The 20,155-nt window shown below is 41.2% G+C and overlaps 1 protein-coding gene across 1 annotated transcript; it reads right to left on the bottom strand.

The window, feature by feature from the left end:
- Positions 1–280: 280 nt before the first annotated feature.
- On the bottom strand, positions 281–8,404 carry LOC109896003 (opsin-5). The gene is made up of 6 exons (XM_020490209.2): positions 8,148–8,404; positions 6,936–7,141; positions 2,117–2,216; positions 1,869–1,973; positions 1,339–1,562; positions 281–1,074 (listed from the first exon to the last, which is right to left on the bottom strand). Exons 1-6 carry the CDS (start codon positions 8,308–8,310, stop codon positions 559–561), a joined length of 1,314 nt encoding a protein of 437 aa, XP_020345798.1. The 5' UTR covers positions 8,311–8,404; the 3' UTR covers positions 281–558.
- Between the last annotated feature and the right edge of the window lie 11,751 nt (positions 8,405–20,155).

Below are 20,155 nucleotides of genomic sequence, written 5' to 3'. Positions count from 1 at the left end.
GTTGACCGCACTTTAATTCACTTCAACTGTTCCTTATGGTACATGTCCTACCTGAGGTAAAGTTGGTTTGTGTGAAGTTCCTTGGAATTATGGGGAACAGATGGATGATTGTTTCACTGGAAGAAAACAAGTCAACCCGTGAAGACACGCCTGCCTCACTCAAGTAAAGTTATCATTAGAACTGGTATGTCGCCTATGTGTGAGCTGAGCATCTCAGATCATTTTCATAAGAGATACACTTACATTTCTGTCATGTCTTCTGTAATGTCTGCTAATGGGGTTGAGTTGGACAGGAATTTATTTCAAAAGAGTGACAATATGAGCATTGATATTGCAAACATCTTTCAACTTGTTCCATTTGAATGGAAACAGTTTTATTCGCAAGTATAAACACAATTCATTAAGAAATACATATTAGGTATACATACTTACACAAATCAAATACAAAATAGTTATCCTTAACATTATCCCCTAAAATTCAAGTAGCCACCTTTCAAGTAAAATCCCATGTGTTTTTAAATAAAAAGGTAACACAGAAGAAAAAAAAACGGATTGTTCTTAGAGTCTGTCACATTCCCACTCTGGTCCATCAGACAGATGGGGCACCTCGATAGGGGGCACCTCGATAAAGTACATCTCCTTGTTGGCGGGAGGAGTACAGGGGGGGCTCCCCACTCCCGAATCTGGGCTTGGGGCAGCCTTAGTCGCCGTGAGCAGATACGGATTTCCAGGGGCATACTTCATCTCCTTCATCTCCTTCTGGTGATGAGGATGTGCTTTGAGTCCATTGCCTCTTCCGGAGCCCTGGTGAGCCTCGCCTTTCGGCTTAAAACGCTTGAGCTTGACCGTGTCCTTGCCATCGCCGGTGCAAGGCAGCAAGATGGCGACGTCCTTGCGGAACTTGGAGCTGAGGCCGAAGTAGATGAGAGGGTTGTAGAAGCTGGCCGACTTGGCAAAGAGGCGGGTGAAGATGCTGGTGAGGCTGGGTACGTGGAAGCCACAGGCCGACCACATGGAGACCACGGCGTACGGCGACCACGCCAGGATGAATGCTGTGCAGATGACAATGGATACCTGGGAGAATGACCTAAGTTAGGTTGCCCGTTAAATCATAACCCTTCCTTTAAAGCTTGGTCTATATGTAGTATTATTTGTACATGTGTTATTTTCTGGATTCTGACTCACTCTAATATATCTACTCTGGATTGTTTATTGGACACTGTCATTTCTAGTGCACTATTGGAGCTAGTAACATAAGCATTTCGTTGCACCTGCTGTAATTCCTGCAAATCTGTGTATGTGACCAATAAAAGTTGCTGTGATTTGAATCCTACTCACAATGGTGACGTCCCGTTCAATCTTCCTCTGCCTGTCCGTCAGGTCTCCCTCAGCGGCCATGGCGTTGCCTCTCTTCACTGTGTTGATGATGGACACGTAGGTGAAGAGCATGACCAGCACGGGGACGAAGAAGCAGAAGATGAGGATGGAGATGATGTAGGACTTGTAGACGGTGGAGTAGTTGGCTTTGGCCCAGTCGATTTCACACGTTCCATATCCGCGATCTAAAAGAAGGGAGATTGAGACACAAACACATTGTTCATGTGAAGAACATTTACGAAGAATTTCCTGTATTTTGGCCCTTAGAAAAGTCAGTGTAAGTGTGAAAAAAAGGTCCACATAGGTCAATATGGTCAGTTCTCGTTTAAAGGTTGTCTTCTGCTAACGTTTTAGATTTCTTGTTTTGTCGTCATTGTGCACAAACAAATCTTGAAAATGTTGCCCAACCAGAATGTTACAAGAACCTAACACAAGTAAGTGCCCCTGTATCAAATAGTATGTAACATGATTACTATCCATGTTTATCTCACCTGTGTAACTCCCCCAGCCCAGAAGGGGTGCTCCCGACCAGAACACAGCCTCTGACCAGATGAATATTAGGGACATGCCCATGGTTGTGTTGGATATGCAGTGAGCTAGGTAAAAGAAAAGAGTTGATAGCTAAAAGAAAGGTTCCCACAAGAACATTATGTCTGACCAGAACATCTAGCCTATAGGGGGCATTTTTCTGGAATTATTGAGATGAAGATTAAAGGTTAAGGTTGTGTCAGTGCATTACCTTTACTCGGATGGCATCCCTTGATGTATCTTGTGACACTGATGACAGTCAAAGTATTGATGCTGCTGAGGCCAAAGACCAAGGTGAAGAAGCCATCCACCTGGGAAAGACCAACAATACTGTTAGGGAAGCTTAGAGGGGAAACGTACAGGGATGAAAATCTCAAAACAAATACAGTAGAAAAAACAGACATCCACTTTTCTTGCAGAAGTTGAAAGACCCCAATCACTCAGAAGATCAAGTTGAAAACAATTATTCTGCTATTGAATAGTTGTCTGGATTCTCATGTACTTGACAAATCTGTCATTAACCAATTACTGATTTTGTGTGAATAGAGCTCCTCTCTACTTTTGCCAACTCCTTTTCTTGGTTGTTCAGTTTTTAGTTCACCCTGATGGACATTTATATAGCCCGAACACAGAAGAGCTGATCTAGCTACATTGAATGGAGTTAAAGATCGGTTCATCACAGCTATGGTCAGCAGTGGTGAGTATGTCTGATCAAGATCGACAGCTTCTACCGAATTAACTTCTCTTCCTAGTAGAGACAGGAGCCAAATGTACTTTGACTGATCGGATTACTTAATCTAATCTAATATATTTACATCCAAGCCCCTTCACTTTTGCCTCACGGTCAGATACACTTTGGAGGACAATGCAAAGTCTATTGGAGGAAAACCTTGGACCATGATTTTAAAAACATCTGGTGGGATGCTTCGAGCAACATAGCATTTTCTGCAAATGGGGTTTCTCCATAATTGGAAACAGACCTAGGTTCAAATGCTATTTCAAATATCTCAATTCCTTTTACATATATTCAAAGTAAGTATACAGATATAGTTTATTTGAAAAGGCAAGTAGTTGAATATGTTAATGTATTTGGATATATACTTGGAAAGTATTTGAAAATACTCTCAAATACAGTTAATTTGGTAGATTTGGTTTTTACAAAGAACCGTTCAAATACTTCAATAAAAGTACTTGTTTTGGGCTGTGTATCTAAAAAAAAGTATTTTAAGTACCAGATACTCAAATACACATGTATTTGAAGCCAGGTCTGGTTGGAAAGTAGCATTTTACTTGCTGCTTGTTAGGGTAAGCGTACCTATTAAGCCCACTTCCATCTTTGGACAAAAAAAGAAATAAACATTTCCTGCTGTTTAATGTTTCAACCAATTCATCTGATTGTCTTAGAATAAAACATGTTTTGGAAATAACAATCAGATGTTTTTTATTAAGTTATTGACCGTTGTGTATGTTCCTACTAGTGGTCCATTTCAAAGCTTCAAAAAAACTTTGGTGTGGAGGTGACTCACTTTAGAAAAAAACTTTGTTCACACTTCATGTAAAATTGCGAGATGAATGTGTTGCACAATACAAGATAGTGTTGCACAATACAAGATAGTATACTACATAGTTATTAATGCCTATTTCTTGCCAATTGCAAAGATGGATTTTTCATGCTAGTGGTCGTACCACGTCAGTCAATACAGTAGCAACATAACAGAATGTAAATGAAAATAAAATAATATTGTTCAATACTAACATCACATAATATTGTAGTCCATAGTGATATTTATACCCCAAACCATTGGTTTCCAAATATTTTATGATTGAACTTTGTTATTCTGATTTTGTTTTAACCATAAATCATTAAGTCCAGTAGCCCGGTTTGCATTGAAACACATGGGAGATTGTGTGATGATATCACTAAAATTCTACGTATCTGAGCATAAATGTTTTTTCTTCACATTTATTTTCATTAAAATACTCAAATTACATTTATGCATCAATCCATTGTATGTTTACCAACATTAAAAAGAATTAAGAACATTTAAAATCCTCTGTACTCTCCCCAAGACGTTTGGAGTGGACAGGTAGTCATTGATGCAGAGAGAGAAGAATAAGATCAGGGTTGAAGGGTATCAGGGATGGAAGACCAACAAGTAGTGGACAAAAATGGAAACAAATGAGGGACAAGAAGATGACTATTGGATGACTACTTGTGCAGAAAGAGCCAGGCGCATTAGTCAAATTTGTCACACCAGCCTTCGCTTTGGCTCTCCCTCCTCTTGCCTACTCCTCTCTACACTTGTGACAACATTGTTGTCCCTCATTCATCCAGGTGTTTCTATTTTTGGGTTCACCACACAAACCTTTGTAATGCAACAGTAGAGAGGGAGATTTTAAACCCGTCTTCAGACTGGCTTTAGGAAGACAAGTTGAACTAACGAACAACACTACACCAAATGTGAACCAGCTTTCAGATAATTCATGACAAGTTGTTATGTGTTATGGTCTTTGTGCACGGCGTCTTATCCACAGAGGGCCAGTGAGGGTGCATGTTTTTGTTCTAACCAAGCAGTAACTCTGATTCAACTTATCAAGTCTTGGTTGAAGTCTATGACTAGTTGATTAGTCAAATCAGGTATGTACTGGTTGGCATGAGCAAACGCCTGGGCCCGCATTGTTCTCTGCGGATACGATTGGACACCCACTTTTATGAGTGCTACACCCATGATGAATAGTAATGATCAGTTGATTTTAAGAACTTAAGGGGTGATTACTATAATTTAAGTTTACATAAGATCTGTCAATTTGTACGTTTTCAGCATTAGGAAATGTTTTTAAATTGATTATTTAAGAGGTGGGCTTTTTTGGGACACCCATGGGCTTAAGGCTCTTAAGGAGCCTTAAGGATCGGACCCTTTCTTTCAATTTTCAATTTTCAATTTTCGCCTAAAATGACATACCCAAATCTAACTGCCTGTAGCTCAGGACCTGAAGCAAGGATATGCATATTCTTGATTCCATTTGAAAGACTTGAAATGTGAAATTAATGTAGGAGAATATAACACATTAGATCTGGTAAAAGATAATACAAAGAAAAAACTACAGTTTTTCTGTATTTTTTTGTACCATCTTTTAAAGGCAAGAGAAAGGCCATAATGTATTATTCCAGTCCAGGCGCAATGTTGGCCACTAGATGGCAGCAGTGTATGTGCAACGTTTTAGACTGATCCAATGAACCATTGTATTTCTGTTCAAAATGTTGTATCAAGACTGCCCAAATGTGCATAATTTGTTTATTTAAAACTTTTCAAGTTCATAACTGTGCACTCTCCTCAAACAATAGCATGGTATTCCTTCACTGTAATAGCTATTGTAAATTGGACAGTGCAGTTAGATTAACAAGAATTTAAGCTTTCTGACAATATCAGATATGTCTGTGTCCTGGGAAATGTTCTTCTTACTTACAACCTCCTGCTAATTGCATTAGCGCATATTAGCTCAAACTTTCCACAGGTGGGACCCAGTCCAGACGTTCCACATATTTTAACAAATGTGTTTCTCTTACATAAAAAAAATAGGGTAAATCAAGTCATACAATTTAACATGAGAGATTAATCTTTCATATTATCTCCACCTTTCCTACAACAATTACGACAAGTATATGTTAGAAATGTCTAAACTTAGATATTGGTGGCCTTAATAGGTACACTATAGTCCGCAATTTCATCTTTGACAACTCTCCCCTCACTCTGACCCATACATTCTATAATCCAGCTTTCAGTGTCTCCTGACCTCAGGACCACTTTTCTTTCTCAGAAGAAACTCTCCTCTCTCTTCCTCATCTGCCCTCTCTGCCCTGTTACTTATTGTATTTTTTAAATAATTTCTGTCTCTCCTTTTTAGTTTGTTTTCTTACTGTAGTTTTCATGTGGTTGTTTTCCTATTGTATTTAGCTTTGGCCAATAGTAAATGAAAATATTATTGTTCAGTGTTAGTTGGACATTATTCAACTACGATTTGTCCCAAACAAACAGCAACACCTGCTTGGGGAAATAACTATAATTAACATTAAAACACACACACTGTTGTGTGAACAGGGATAACATTGCATTCATTCATTGGACTTTTTTTCAAGGTGGCATTTTCTCACATTGTGCACCAATGTAAATGGATTGATAGGCTTGAACTAAAATGTATATTTTCAAGAGGCCCCGACAAAACAAGGTGATCGATAGTGCCCGTCAATCACGTGTACGCAAGCCCTTGTGCAAATCACGCTTCCTCTTTATCAAATGCTATAAGTGCCAGACCTTAACCATCCATCTATGTTTGGCTGTTGATGTGGCTAAACCATTCTTATTCCCCCCTAAGATAGTGTTACAATTCTATTACTTCAGGTAAAGCCTACAGGACCGTTTCTCCTGTGCTGTAGTTAACAATACAATACCTTTGTGGCACCTGTCCGGTGCATCCATTGTTAATGTTCTATTCGTAACCAAGTAATAATAAAAAGGACCATCCCCCCCAAAGAACCATTGTAGTGCAGTGAATATAATGATCTGTTGCAACACATTTCTATGCTCTATTCCATTGTGTTATGTTTACTTAGTCTTCCATTCTGAGTGGACCATTGATATTCTTAACTAGGCAATTAGTAGGAAATGACAAAGAACTGGCAATAGAAACAAAGCCATAGAGCAGTGTTTTTGCACATCTGCAATCGCAAAGGTAAGTTGTCTTGTTTGTGTATTTGATATTTGTGTAAAGGATGGCCAAGTTAGCATCTCTCCGTGACATCACCTTCCAGGAGACCTGAACTACTAAAGTCGTGTCCAATCACACCATGTTTTATGGGATAGCGGTAATGTCTGTGTCTTGTGAGTATTGCTGTGAGTGAGTGTATAGTATCAGATCCTGCAGTAGGATGACACATGCGGCACATTACCATTCACGTACAAAACAAATTTGAAGCCTCTCAATTCTCAAAACAACTTTTCCCCCTCCAACCAGATATCTTCATTGCCTACCTGGCATGTCCAGATGGAGTTAACCAGGTATCCGCTGTCCCGGAACACATTGAAGATCTCCAGGATCCCCCGGGAGTAGCCGAAGACGGAAATACTGGCGTCGGAGATGGCCAGGTTAAAGGTCAGATAGTCCGTGGGCTGCAGTGACACACGCTGCTTGTACAGGACGAAGATCACGATACTGTTGCCGAACCACGACATCCAACCTGACGAGGAGAAAACCCATTGACATACAAACTGATTGGCTTTATAGCTCTTTTCCAGACGCTAAAAGCGCTACCTGGATGGAAACTCACCCCATCTATCACCAGCGTGTCCCACACTACCAATTGAGCAAAGGCCTTGTCAGTTTTGTGAAATGTCATGGAATTGTAGTCACACCATACAAAATGCGGCTCATAAAGCAGCATGAAGCATTGAGGTGACAAAGTGCCTCATCTGTGATTTGAACCTACTGACTTTCTCTTCAGACACTACATATTCAAATACCAAAAGGAGCATAAACCTTCCTTCATTAAATTTCCTTTAGAGTTAATAGTAGGTGCACTGAGTAGCCTACCTATACTGTAAATAAAATTACAGTCGCCCTATTGGTTTCAAAAGTCAGGATCAATTTAAATCAATTTGCACCCAATAACAGGTAATTACAAGTCGTTCTGCCCTCTCTTAAAGAAGGTCAGACTGGCTGGCTGCCATCCCTTCTTGATTGACGATTTCCACAGCTTAGACAGGATCTGAATGGCTGCAGGATCCACCCCTCTTTACCAGGAGAAGATTTGTCCTGGTCTACTTATAGCACCAAATCCACTAACCGTTGCCCATACACTATAATGACAGTAACAGTAGTATAACAACTGCAATAACAAAGGTTTCTGGTATTGGTGATTTGTATTCTGCAGTGCAATCGAATTCTTCATCCAATTGTTGTATATTGCGATGCCAAAATATGGTAGAGTAAAAATGAACAAGATAAATGTAGGCTACACTCTGAATATTTTATTTTGACAATTGGTCAAATGTACTGTCATTCATCTTACCTTAACGTTTAGGTAATAGAATATAAATCATGAAGTGGTAAACAAGGCATTAGTGCCATATTTCCAGATCTTTTTTGCCATGAAAGCAAAACTAAAGCAAGTCTTTGCAGCATAAAAGCAAAGCAGCATTTTAAAAACGAAATTACATTCCAACTACATGAGCAAGTTCTCCCACCTAGAACCAGCAGGTATATTCCTATAATGGTCTCCCCTTGATCCGAGAAAGGTGGGTCTTTATTCGACATGGTAAAATTGTTATTCCTCCATGGAATGTTAGCCACTTGAAAAGCATTATTGACTGACATTTTGTTGTCCGAACGTTCCAGCTGCCGAGTCATACACGGAGCTGCGCAGCTCTCTGCCTTGCAAAGACACAAAGGTGCGTCCTCCGGGAAAACACTTGACCGACTCCTCTTTCTCTAAATCCAGTCTAATATTATTAGTCGGCGCACAGTGTGTTGCCTGAGTGGGATGACGTGTACTTCGCTAATCCCAATTATGCTCTGAGGTTGATACCCTGCGGGGGGAAATCACTTGTTGTTTCTGATTTGAGCTATGTTGTTTTGTCCTCGAGGAAATTGATTTGCTACTAAGGAAGCGTCAGTGTGTTATTGTATTTGGGTGAAGTTGTAGGCTAAGCGCAAGTTGTCGTGGGTTTTATTTACTACATGACCAACTCAATTTAATATAACCCAGTGTATAATGAAAAGTTTTAGTACAGTTGCCACCTACACGTTTTACAGGGACGCGCTGCTGTCAAATTGAGAGCAAGTCAGCGACTGCAGACAAGGATTTCCATGTAGCCTAAAACCGCTGTCTAGGGTGCTGAAAATGAGAGCTCTTGCAATTAATTGTGCTTTTACTTGTCTTTATAGTCGAAATAAATTATATCAGGTCAATTAAACCTACATTTATTCATATTAACCTACTTTTTGACACTTGTATATATTATTAAATGTAATTATAGCATTGGGCGAAAATTATTAGAACTCTATTATTAGAACTATTAGAATAATTTTAGGCATCATAAATACATGACTGTTGTGTACTAAAATAGTCTGTCTAATTTAGCTTTTTGCCTTTAGAAAATTTATTTAAAAGTGAATGCTTAAATATAAAAAAATGGATTAATAATATTTTTCAGATGAAGTTATCTATAGGAGATGAAAATAGGCTATTATACTGCCTTATAATGCACAGATAGTGCTACACAAATTTCGTTGCTAGATGTTGTGTTAACTGTGTTAGTTTAGTGCTCTTAAAGGTTAAATGTTGAACTTTGTGTGCAAACTTTCCAGTTTCCCGTACTGCATGTATGCATTTTGTTGCGTGTGTGAATTTGTATGCTGAATTTCCATCTAAATGGACAATAAATTAGACTGAACAAAAAATATAAAACGCAACATACAACAATTTCAAGGACTTTACTGAGTTACAGCTCATATACGTCAGTCAACTGAAATACATTCATTCAGCTCTATGGATTTCACATGACTGGGCAGGGGTGCAGCCTTGAGTGGGCCTAGGAGGGCATAGACCCATCCACTTGGCAGCCAGGCCCACCCACTGGGAAGCCAGGCCTAGCCAATCAGAATGACTTTTTCCCACAAAATGGATTTATTACAGGCAGAAGTAGTCCTCAGCACCCCCATCGGATGATCCCGCAGGTGAAGAAGCTGGATGTGGAGGTCCTGGTGTGGTGTGGTTACACATTATCTGCGGTTGTGAGGCCGGTTGACAAATTCTATAAAACAACGTTGGAACCAGCTTATGGTAGAGAAATGAACGTTCAATTCTCTGGCAACAGCTCTGGTGGACATTCCTGCAGTCAGCATGCCAGTTGCACGCTCCAACAAAACTTGAGACATCTATGGCATTGTGTTGTGTGACAAAACTGCACATTTTAAAGTGGCCTTTTATTGTCCCCAGCACAAGGTGCACTTATGTAATGATCATGCTGTTAAATCAGCTTGATATGCCACACCTGTCAGTCAGGTGGATGGATTATCTTGGCAAAGGAGATATGCTCACTAACAAGGATGTTAACACATTTTTGCACAAAACTTGAGATAAATCCGTTCTTTGTATGTATGGAAAATGTCTGTGAATTTCTATTTCTGCTCATGAAACATGGGAACAACACTTTACATGTTGCATTTATATTTTTGCTTAGTATATATTGTATCCTCAAAAGATAAATGTAACATGGTAGACATAAAGCAGGGCTATTCAACTGGCGGCCCGCTGGCCACATCCGGATCGTTTATTAATTTAGACTGGGCCTTTGATCAATATTGAACATTAATAAAAGATATGCAAAAAAATATCTGCCAAAATCTGAAGCTCTGTTCCAAAATTACAAGCACTATTGTCGTTGTCTATGGTGTGGTTTCTAGTGGTTTCAAGCACCTATGTGGCATGTTGATCATTTTTTTTCTTCATATGAATTTGGCTCTAGTGTCTAAACAGTTTAAGCTACAAAATAGTATGACCCCATTCCTGAGAGCTATGACTCTTAGGAACATGCCTTCTAGTTTCCTCTCTGATGCTCACAAGGACTCATTAAAAGGGAGTGTGAGGGAAATTACTGAGGGAAATTACTAAGGGAAATTACTGAGGGAAATTACTAAGGGAAATTACTGAGGGAAATTCATTCAAAGCATACTTCCTTCAGCCTGGAATTTTACATGACCTGATTTGAGATACTTCGCTTTCAGATGATTTTAAAATGACTTACTTTTTAAAACCGATATACTTTTAATTAAGAAGCTTTTAATAGTTATTCAAATACATTTTAAAAATGGTGAGCGAGCATTGTGCCTTTTCCTTTTCAATGATGATCAAATGTTTTGGTTGCATCTCGACTCTCATTGGTTGAACACTCTCCACTTCTTTCCTAATTACTTCAGCAGCATTTCATTTGAAGAAAAGTGCTTTATTGGTGTGTGTGCGTTGCTTTTTTTATACAGTTCTTCCGAAGAATAATCACATATGGAAAATGTCCGGACCCCCTGCAATTAACCTTTTTAAAATTTTTATCATTATTATTATTTTTTTTACATCTGGCCCCTGTAAGATGTCAAATCTGAAACAATCTACATACTTTTAGTTTAGTTTGACCTTTCTTTGGTAACCTCAGTGCAATAACAAAACCATCATGAATAGCCTATGATTGTGAATTGTGTCAATATAAGATGCCAACTGTATTTAAGGCCCGGTTTGTGGATTGATACATGCAGTAGCTGGTAGACATTTGTATAGTGGGAGACGCTCCAAATTCTTTGCCTTGAACTGTAAAGGGAGACTTCAAACTGTGTACATAGGTCATCCCTTCACTGTCAAGGCTGCTCTCCTTGGGTCAGGCCCATTAGGAGCTTACTGAGCTAATGAGACATGTTGCTGTAGTGTAATGTTTAACGTAAAACTTTGACACAGTGAACAGATCCCAGATCTGTGCCTTGGGTTGTGAGTTGTGCAATCGCAGAACAAGTGTACACTAGTAAACTTTTACGTGTGATGTGGAAATGGACCTCATGAGCTGAACACACATTAGCTGTGTCTTGATACCCATTGTTACACACACACACACACACACACACACACACACACACACACACACACACACACACACACACACACACACACACACACACACACACACACACACACCAGCCAGCCAGCTCGATAGCCACTGTCTCTGCATGTAACATCTGTAGCTTTCAGACTCATAGCAGCTGGGTTCATTCATAAAATGAATTATATTAAGTAATTCTATCAAACGTCAGCCATAACCAGGAAGCCCAGTCCTCCTTTTCACCTAAGCCAGTCTAAGTGCACTCCTAGACTACCTAATTGCATGTAACACCTAGCTGAGCGCACCAAGCTTACGCATGGGAGTCAAATTATGGTGTCTGCTTCAAAGCCTTTATTATGCTAATGATTCAGACAGAGGGGCCTTAATTTAGTGAGTCATGGTTAATGAGTAATAATCTGATGGAAGTTTTCAATGAGGGCTCTTACATGCGTCAGCACACAACCCATGCCTTGACCGCTGATTCTCTTTCTCTCTTGATTTCTCTCTCTCTCTCTTGGATTCATGGGTATTTTTCTTTCTCTCTTCCTTTCTCTCTCATAGCCACATGTTTTTTATTTCATAATGTATCTTATGTTGAAATGTCATGCCAAAAGGAAATTCACAAAATAATGCACTGTCGACCATAAATACCTAAAGAGTTTTCAGTTTTCTTGTACAGAGCATTTCCTACTGTACAATGCCTCAGTTTAGGCTGCCAATTTAGGAAGCTTCCTCCAAAACTTAATTTTACCATGGCAACTCTAAGGACATTGCTTGTGAACTAATTATATTGAAGACATTTTTACATGAGAAAAGTAACACCATTAGTTGGTCAGAGTAGGTGTTATATCCAGCTGAAAGCACGTTGAATGTGCTCATAGATATCATCCTAACCAACTTCCCCTCTAAATACACCTCTGCTGTCTTCAACCAAGATCTCAGCGATCACTGCCTCATTGCCTGCATCCGTAATGGGTCAGCGGTCAAACGACCTCCACTCATCACTGTAAAACGCTCCCTGAAACACTTCTGCGAGCAGGCCTTTCTAATCGACCTGGCCGGGGTATCCTGGAAGGATATTGATCTCATCCCGTCAGTAGAGGATGCCTGGATATTTTTTTTTAAATGCCTTCCTAACCATCTTAAATAAACATGCCCCATTCAAGAAATTTAGAACCAGGAACAGATATAGCCCTTGGTTCTCCCCAGACCTGACTGCCCTTAACCAACACAAAAACATCCTATGGCGTTCTGCATTAGCATCGAACAGCCCCCGTGATATGCAGCTGTTCAGGGAAGCTAGAAATCATTATACACAGGCAGTTAGAAAAGCCAAGGCTAGCTTTTTCAAGCAGAAATTTGCTTCCTGCAACACTAACTCAAAAAAGTTCTGGGACACTGTAAAGTCCATGGAGAATAAGAACACCTCCTCCCAGCTGCCCACTGCACTGAAGATAGGAAACACTGTCACCACTGATAAATCCACCATAATTGAGAATTTCAATAAGCATTTTTCTACGGCTGGCCATGCTTTCTGGCTACTCCTACCCCGGACAACAGCACTGCATCCCCAACAGCAACTCGCCCAAGCCTTCCCCATTTCTCCTTCTCCCAAATCCATTCAGCTGATGTTCTGAAAGAGCTGCAAAATCTGGACCCCTACAAATCAGCCGGGCTAGACAATCTGGACCCTTTCTTTCTAAAATTATCTGCCGAAATTGTTGCCACCCCTATTACTAGCCTGTTCAACCTCTCTTTCGTGTCGTCTGAGATTCCCAAAGATTGGAAAGCAGCTGCGGTCATCCCCCTCTTCAAAGGGGGGGACATTCTTGACCCAAACTGCTACAGACCTATATCTATCCTACCGTGCCTTTCTAAGGTCTTCGAAAGCCAAGTCAACAAACAGATTACCGACCATTTCGAATCTCACCATACCTTCTCTGCTATGCAATCTGGTTTCAGAGCTGGTCATGGGTGCACCTCAGCCACGCTCAAGGTCCTAAACGATATCTTAACCGCCATCGATAAGAAACATTACTGTGCAGCCGTATTCATTGATCTGGCCAAGGCTTTCGACTCTGTCAATCACCATATCCTCATCGGCAGACTCGACAGCCTTGGTTTCTCAAATGATTGCCTCGCCTGGTTCACCAACTACTTCTCTGATAGAGTTCAGTGTGTCAAATCGGAGGGTCTGCTGTCCGGACCTCTGGCAGTCTCTATGGGGGTGCCACAGGGTTCAATTCTTGGACCGACTCTCTTCTCTGTATACATCAATGAGGTCGCTCTTGCTGCTGGTGAGTCCCTGATCCACCTCTACGCAGACGACACCATTCTGTATACTTCCGGCCCTTCTTTGGACACTGTGTTAACAACCCTCCAGGCAAGCTTCAATGCCATACAACTCTCCTTCCGTGGCCTCCAATTGCTCTTAAATACAAGTAAAACTAAATGCATGCTCTTCAACCGATCGCTACCTGCACCTACCCGCCTGTCCAACATCACTACTCTGGACGGCTCTGACTTAGAATACGTGGACAACTACAAATACTTAGGTGTCTGGTTAGACTGTAAACTCTCCTTCCAGACCCATATCAAACATCTCCAATCCAAAGTTAAATCTAGAATTGGCTTCCTATTTCGCAACAAAGCATCCTTCACTCATGCTGCCAAACATACCCTTGTAAAACTGACCATCCTACCAATCCTCGACTTTGGCGATGTCATTTACAAAATAGCCTCCAATACCCTACTCAACAAATTGGATGCAGTCTATCACAGTGCAATCCGTTTTATCACCAAAGCCCCATATACTACCCACCATTGCGACCTGTACGCTCTCGTTGGCTGGCCCTCGCTTCATACTCGTCGCCAAACCCACTGGCTCCATGTCATCTACAAGACCCTGCTAGGTAAAGTCCCCCCTTATCTCAGCTCGCTGGTCACCATAGCATCTCCCACCTGTAGCACACGCTCCAGCAGGTATATCTCTCTAGTCACCCCCAAAACCAATTCTTTCTTTGGCCGCCTCTCCTTCCAGTTCTCTGCTGCCAATGACTGGAACGAACTACAAAAATCTCTGAAACTGGAAACACTTATCTCCCTCACTAGCTTTAAGCACCAACTGTCAGAGCAGCTCACAGATTACTGCACCTGTACATAGCCCACCTATAATTTAGCCCAAACAACTACCTCTTTCCCAACTGTATTTAATTTTTATTTATTTATTTATTTTGCTCCTTTGCACCCCATTATTTTTTTATTTCTACTTTGCACATTCTTCCATTGCAAAACTACCATTCCAGTATTTTACTTGCTATATTGTATTTACTGTGCCATCATGGCCTTTTTTGCCTTTACCTCCCTTCTCACCTCATTTGCTCACATTGTATATAGACTTGTTTATACTGCATTATTGACTGTATGTTTGTTTTTACTCCATGTGTAACTCTGTGTCGTTTTATCTGTCGAACTGCTTTGCTTTATCTTGGCCAGGTCGCAATTGTAAATGAGAACTTGTTCTCAACTTGCCTACCTGGTTAAATAAAGGTAAAATAAATAAATAAATAAATCTGTCTCTCTTCTCACTCTCTTTCTCCCTCTCTCCTTTCTATTTCTACAGTATCATCTTTACTGTATCACTACAGGATATCTGTTCTTCTCTCCTCTAATGTGGTCGTATACGAATTGCCCTCTCTCTCCATCTGATGGGGGTGCAAATGGAAGCCTTTTGCCCTTAGCGATGGGTGTTAATGACTCCCCTCCTGTGGCGTGTATGGGGAGGAAGCGTTTTTTATTTATTTTTTATTTCACCTTTATTTAAAACTGCGACCTGGCCAAGATAAAGCATAGCAGTGTGAACAGACAACACAAAGTTACACATGAAGTAAACAATTAACAAGTCAATAACACAGTAGAAAAAAAGAGAGTCTATATACATTGTGTGCAAAAGGCATGAGGAGGTAGGCGAATAATACAAATTTTGCAGATTAACACTGGAGTGATAAATGATCAGATGGTCATGTACAGGTAGAGATATTGGTGTGCAAAAGAGCAGAAAAGTCAATAAATATAAACAGTATGGGGATGAGGTAGGTAAAGTTGGGTGGGCTATTTACCGATAGACTATGTACAGCTGCAGCGATCGGTTAGCTGCTCAGATAGCAGATGTTTGAAGTTGGTGAGGGAGATAAAAGTCTCCAACTTCAGCGATTTTTGCAATTCGTTCCAGTCACAGGCAGCAGAGAACTGGAACGAAAGGCAGCCAAACGAGGTGTTGGCTTTAGGGATTATCAGTTAGATACACCTGCTGGAGCGCGTGCTACGGGTGGGTGTTGCCATCGTGACCAGTGAACTGAGATAAGGCGGAGCTTTAGCGTAGGGTTGAGAGTGTCGGGAGGCGGACAGGGATCCATGTCAATTTAATGGCGCAAATAGCATTAGGTGATCAGAGCTTAAAGTGGAACTGACAGCATTTTAGCAACATGAAATCGTATTCAAATCTGTTCATACACACCCATAGGAATAATATGACACAAAATATTTTAAAAAATATTTTATGACAAGTGAGCACTTTATGATGACTTTATGATGGCCACTCCAATACCACCCACTCCTCCAATAACATGACATCCTCCCAGCAGCTAGCTAGCTCAGCCTTGGCTACTGCTCAAATGTTGCTGTAAAGGCCTACATGTTTCACCTTTGCATGGTGTTTTGTTGCAGGTTTAGTTTTTTGGTAATTCATTGTCAAGCTTTAAAAACTGAAGCCAGACTGCAGGATTGTGGCATGTGTCTACACACTTTCCCTCCGCTGCGTGCTGTTAACGGGACAAACAAAAGCAGCCCAATTGAAGTTGAATTCACCTATGCAAGAACATTAGGCTGTAATTTTATAGATGACTCAACTGTTAACTCGCTTGTGTCCTATTCGGCCATGACACGTACATGGGCCCATTAGCCACATTATGATTCACATTGCTAGTTTGATTGTATTGACATTCCCAGCCTGGGTTATAGTCGTCCTTTTTTGTTCCAAAGAGTGAGTCATTGAAACTGAAACAATGTATCACGAATGGCAGCAAACAATGTACCAGGCCAGCTGTGATTTACAACGTGATAGCAATATTATTTGGATTACCAAGAAATGTATTGGTGAATTATATTAATAATGCATTGAACGGCATCCATCTATTCAGCCAACAATGCCTTACTGTAAGTCATGGATTTTATTAATCAAATAGAACCTATTTTAAAAACCTCTTATAAAGTTGGTTTTGTAGCATAAACTAGGAATTGTATTTTTTTTTAAACTATTATGATTGTCTGTTTGTTTCAGAACTGTAAAGTAGTTAAAAACGCTGTCAGTTCCACTTCAACCACTGCATCAGATGAGCAGATTGCCTCTACAGGGAACCCCAGATACACTGTTCACTCTGAGAGACTGTCAGCCTGAGGGGGGAGTTTAATAATCAAGTGTTGTTTCAAGGTTATTTAATGTTAGTATAAATTTGTAACGTGATCGCGATATACAGAGATCAAAGCAGTTAGCACAAACACACACAGCTTAAAACGATACATACTCTGGGCTCCACTTGACCGTGGTCAACAAGGGCCTATTTGTTTAGCCGACAATCTCTATGCTAATGTCAGGAAGTGTTCGTGAATGGATGACTTGTCGCTCTGTGATTTTAAAAATTACATTTTGTTTCCCTCACAAATGAATCTTCAATGAAGTTTAGAGCGAGGAGAAACTCATGATTTTCTCCCCTCTTTGTCAACACTCACTGCCTTTTTTTGCATTGGATAGGATTACTCTCAATGGCAAGTTTTTTTTTGGGGGGGGGGGGGGTTCTGTCATTACAATGGTCAAACCATTGTCTGTCATGGAATAAGAACAGCAGTTTTGGGAACATACTCCAACCAGTGTGCAGCCAGATTAATTTTGTTTTTTACTGTGCCGTTTGTAGAACCTGGCTGTCTCGTATTTAACTCCAATTAAATAGCTTCTAATTGCATCCCAGTCTGTCCTTGGAACTGTCCCATTATGTAGATTAGGGTTGGGTGGAGACTGGAATGACACAACGTCCCATCAACCTGTCCCAACCTGTTCCGTCTGAACGTGTTTTCAGTAGGCCTACAGCAGGCAATATTGTTACCCCACTCCGCAGTCTATTAAAGCCAGAAAAGTTCAACATGCTTGTGTTCCTTGGCAGAAACTTTTAGGTAGTCCCTGTGCCCAAGAAAGCGAAGGTAACCTGCCTAAATGACTACTGACCCGTAGCGCTCACATATGTAGCCATGAAGTGCTTTGAAAGGGTGGTCATGGCTCACATCAACACCTTTGTTCCAGAAACCCTAGACCCACTCCAATTTGCATACCGCCCCAACAGATCCACAGATAATGCAATCTCTATTGCACTCCACACTGCCCTTTCCCACCTGGACAAAATGAACATCTATGTGGGAATGCTATTCATTGACTACAGCTCAGCGTTCAACACCATAGTGCCCTCAAAGCTCATCAATAAGCTAAGGACTCTGGGACTAAACACCTCCCTCTGCAATTGGATCCTGGACTTCCTGACGGGCTGCCACCAGGTGGTAAGGATAGGTAACAACACATCCGCCACGCTGATCCTCAACACGGGGGCCCCTCAGGGGTGCGTGCTCAGTCCCCTCCTGTACTCCATGTTCACTGATGACTGCACGGCCAGGCACGACTCCAACACCATAATTATAATGATTAACAGTGGTAGGCCTGATCACGACAACGATGAGACAGCCTATAGGGAGTAAGTCAGAGACCTGGCCTTGTGGTGCCAGGACAACAACCTCTCCCTCAACGTGATCAAGACAAAGGAGATGATTGTGGACGACAGGAAAAACAGGGCCGAGCACACACCCATTCTCATCTAAGGGGCTGCAGTGGAGCAAGTTGAGAGCTTCAAGTTCCTTGGTGTCCACATCACAAACAAACTAACATGGTCCATGCTAGAGGTCGACCAATTATGATTTTTCAACGCCGATACCGATTATTGGAGGACCAAAAAAGCTGATTTGGGAAGGCACACACCTCTCTATATAAGGTCCCACAGTTGATAATGCATGTCACAGCAAAAACAAAGCCATGAGGTTGAAGGAATTGTCCGTAGAGCTCCAAGACAGGATTGTGTCGAGGCACAGATCTGGTGAAGCGTACCAAAAAATGTCTGCAGTATTTTTTACCTTTATTTAACTAGGCAAGTCAGTTAAGAACAAATTCTTATTTTGACAGCCTAGGAACAGTGGGTTAACTGCCTGTTCAGGGGCAGAACGATAGATTTGTACCTTGTCAGCTTGGGGATTTGAACTTAATCATCTCTGCAGAACTCCACCAATCAGGCCTTTATGGAGAGTGGCCAGACGGAAGTCACATCTGGAGGAAACCTTGCACCATTCCTTCGGTGAAGCATTGTGGTGGCAGCATCATGCTGTGGGGATGTTTTTCAGGGGCAGGGACTAGGAGACTCGAGAGAAGGATGAATGGAGCAGAGAGCTCTAGAGCGCCCAGGATATAACGACACAAGGCGAGACCCAGATGCAGACATAGGAGGCAGATGATTTTAGCTCTGTTTATTATAGTTAGTCCAAGGGGTAGGCAAAAGGAAAGTCAGGGACAGGCAAGAGTTCATAACCATGTCAGAGTCCAAAATGGTACAGGGCGGCAGGCAGACTCAAGGTACGGGGCAGGCAGAATGGTCAGGCAGGCGGGCTCAGAGTCACGACAGGCAAGGGTCAGAACCAGGAGGACGAGAACGCAATAGACGTTGACTGCTTGATGTGGGTCATGTTCAGTAGGGCGCAAAGATGTAACACTTTTTATAATGTTTTGATCCAGCCTGCCTGTTTCAGTCTGTCTTTGCTGTTGAATTAACACAACCCAACCCAAGCAGAGTTGAGTTGAGTATGTCTATATTTCTGTATGGGAATCAGCATTCAGACCAGTCTTGTGTGTGTGTTCCAGTGGCTCATCTGTGAGGTTTGAGGACGTTGCTGGCCAGGAGCTGGCTAAGCAGGCACTACAGGAAATAGTCATCCTGCCTGCAGTAAGACCAGAGGTGAGATTAGAGAGGAACAGCAACTCACTGGTCCATGGAGTGATGGCCAAAAGTTTTGAGAATGACACATTAATTTCCACAAGGTTTGCTGCTTCAGTGTGTTTAGATATATTTCTTAGATGTTACTATGGAATACTGTAGTATAATTACAAGCATTTCATAAGTGTCAAAGGCCTTTTTATTGACAATTACATGAAGTTCATGCAAAGAGTCAATATTAGCATTGTTGACCCTTCTTTTTCAAGACCACTGCAATCCGCCCTGGCATGCTGTCAATTAACCTCTGGGTCACATCCTGACTTATGGCAGCCCATTCTTGCATAATCATTGCTTTGAGTTTGTCAGAATTTGTGGGTCCTCAATGGGATTAAGGTCTGGGGAGTTTCCTGGCCATGGACCCAAAATATCAATGTTTTGTTCCCCAAGCCACTTAGTTATCACCTATGCCTTATGGCAAGGTGCTCCATCATGCTGGAAAAGGCATTGTTTGTCACCAAACTGTTCCTGGAT

The sequence above is a fragment of the Oncorhynchus kisutch genome, linkage group LG1 (assembly GCF_002021735.2).
Source record: "Oncorhynchus kisutch isolate 150728-3 linkage group LG1, Okis_V2, whole genome shotgun sequence".
Classification (NCBI taxonomy): domain Eukaryota; kingdom Metazoa; phylum Chordata; class Actinopteri; order Salmoniformes; family Salmonidae; genus Oncorhynchus; species Oncorhynchus kisutch.
This window is presented reverse-complemented; position numbering and strand designations above follow the sequence as displayed.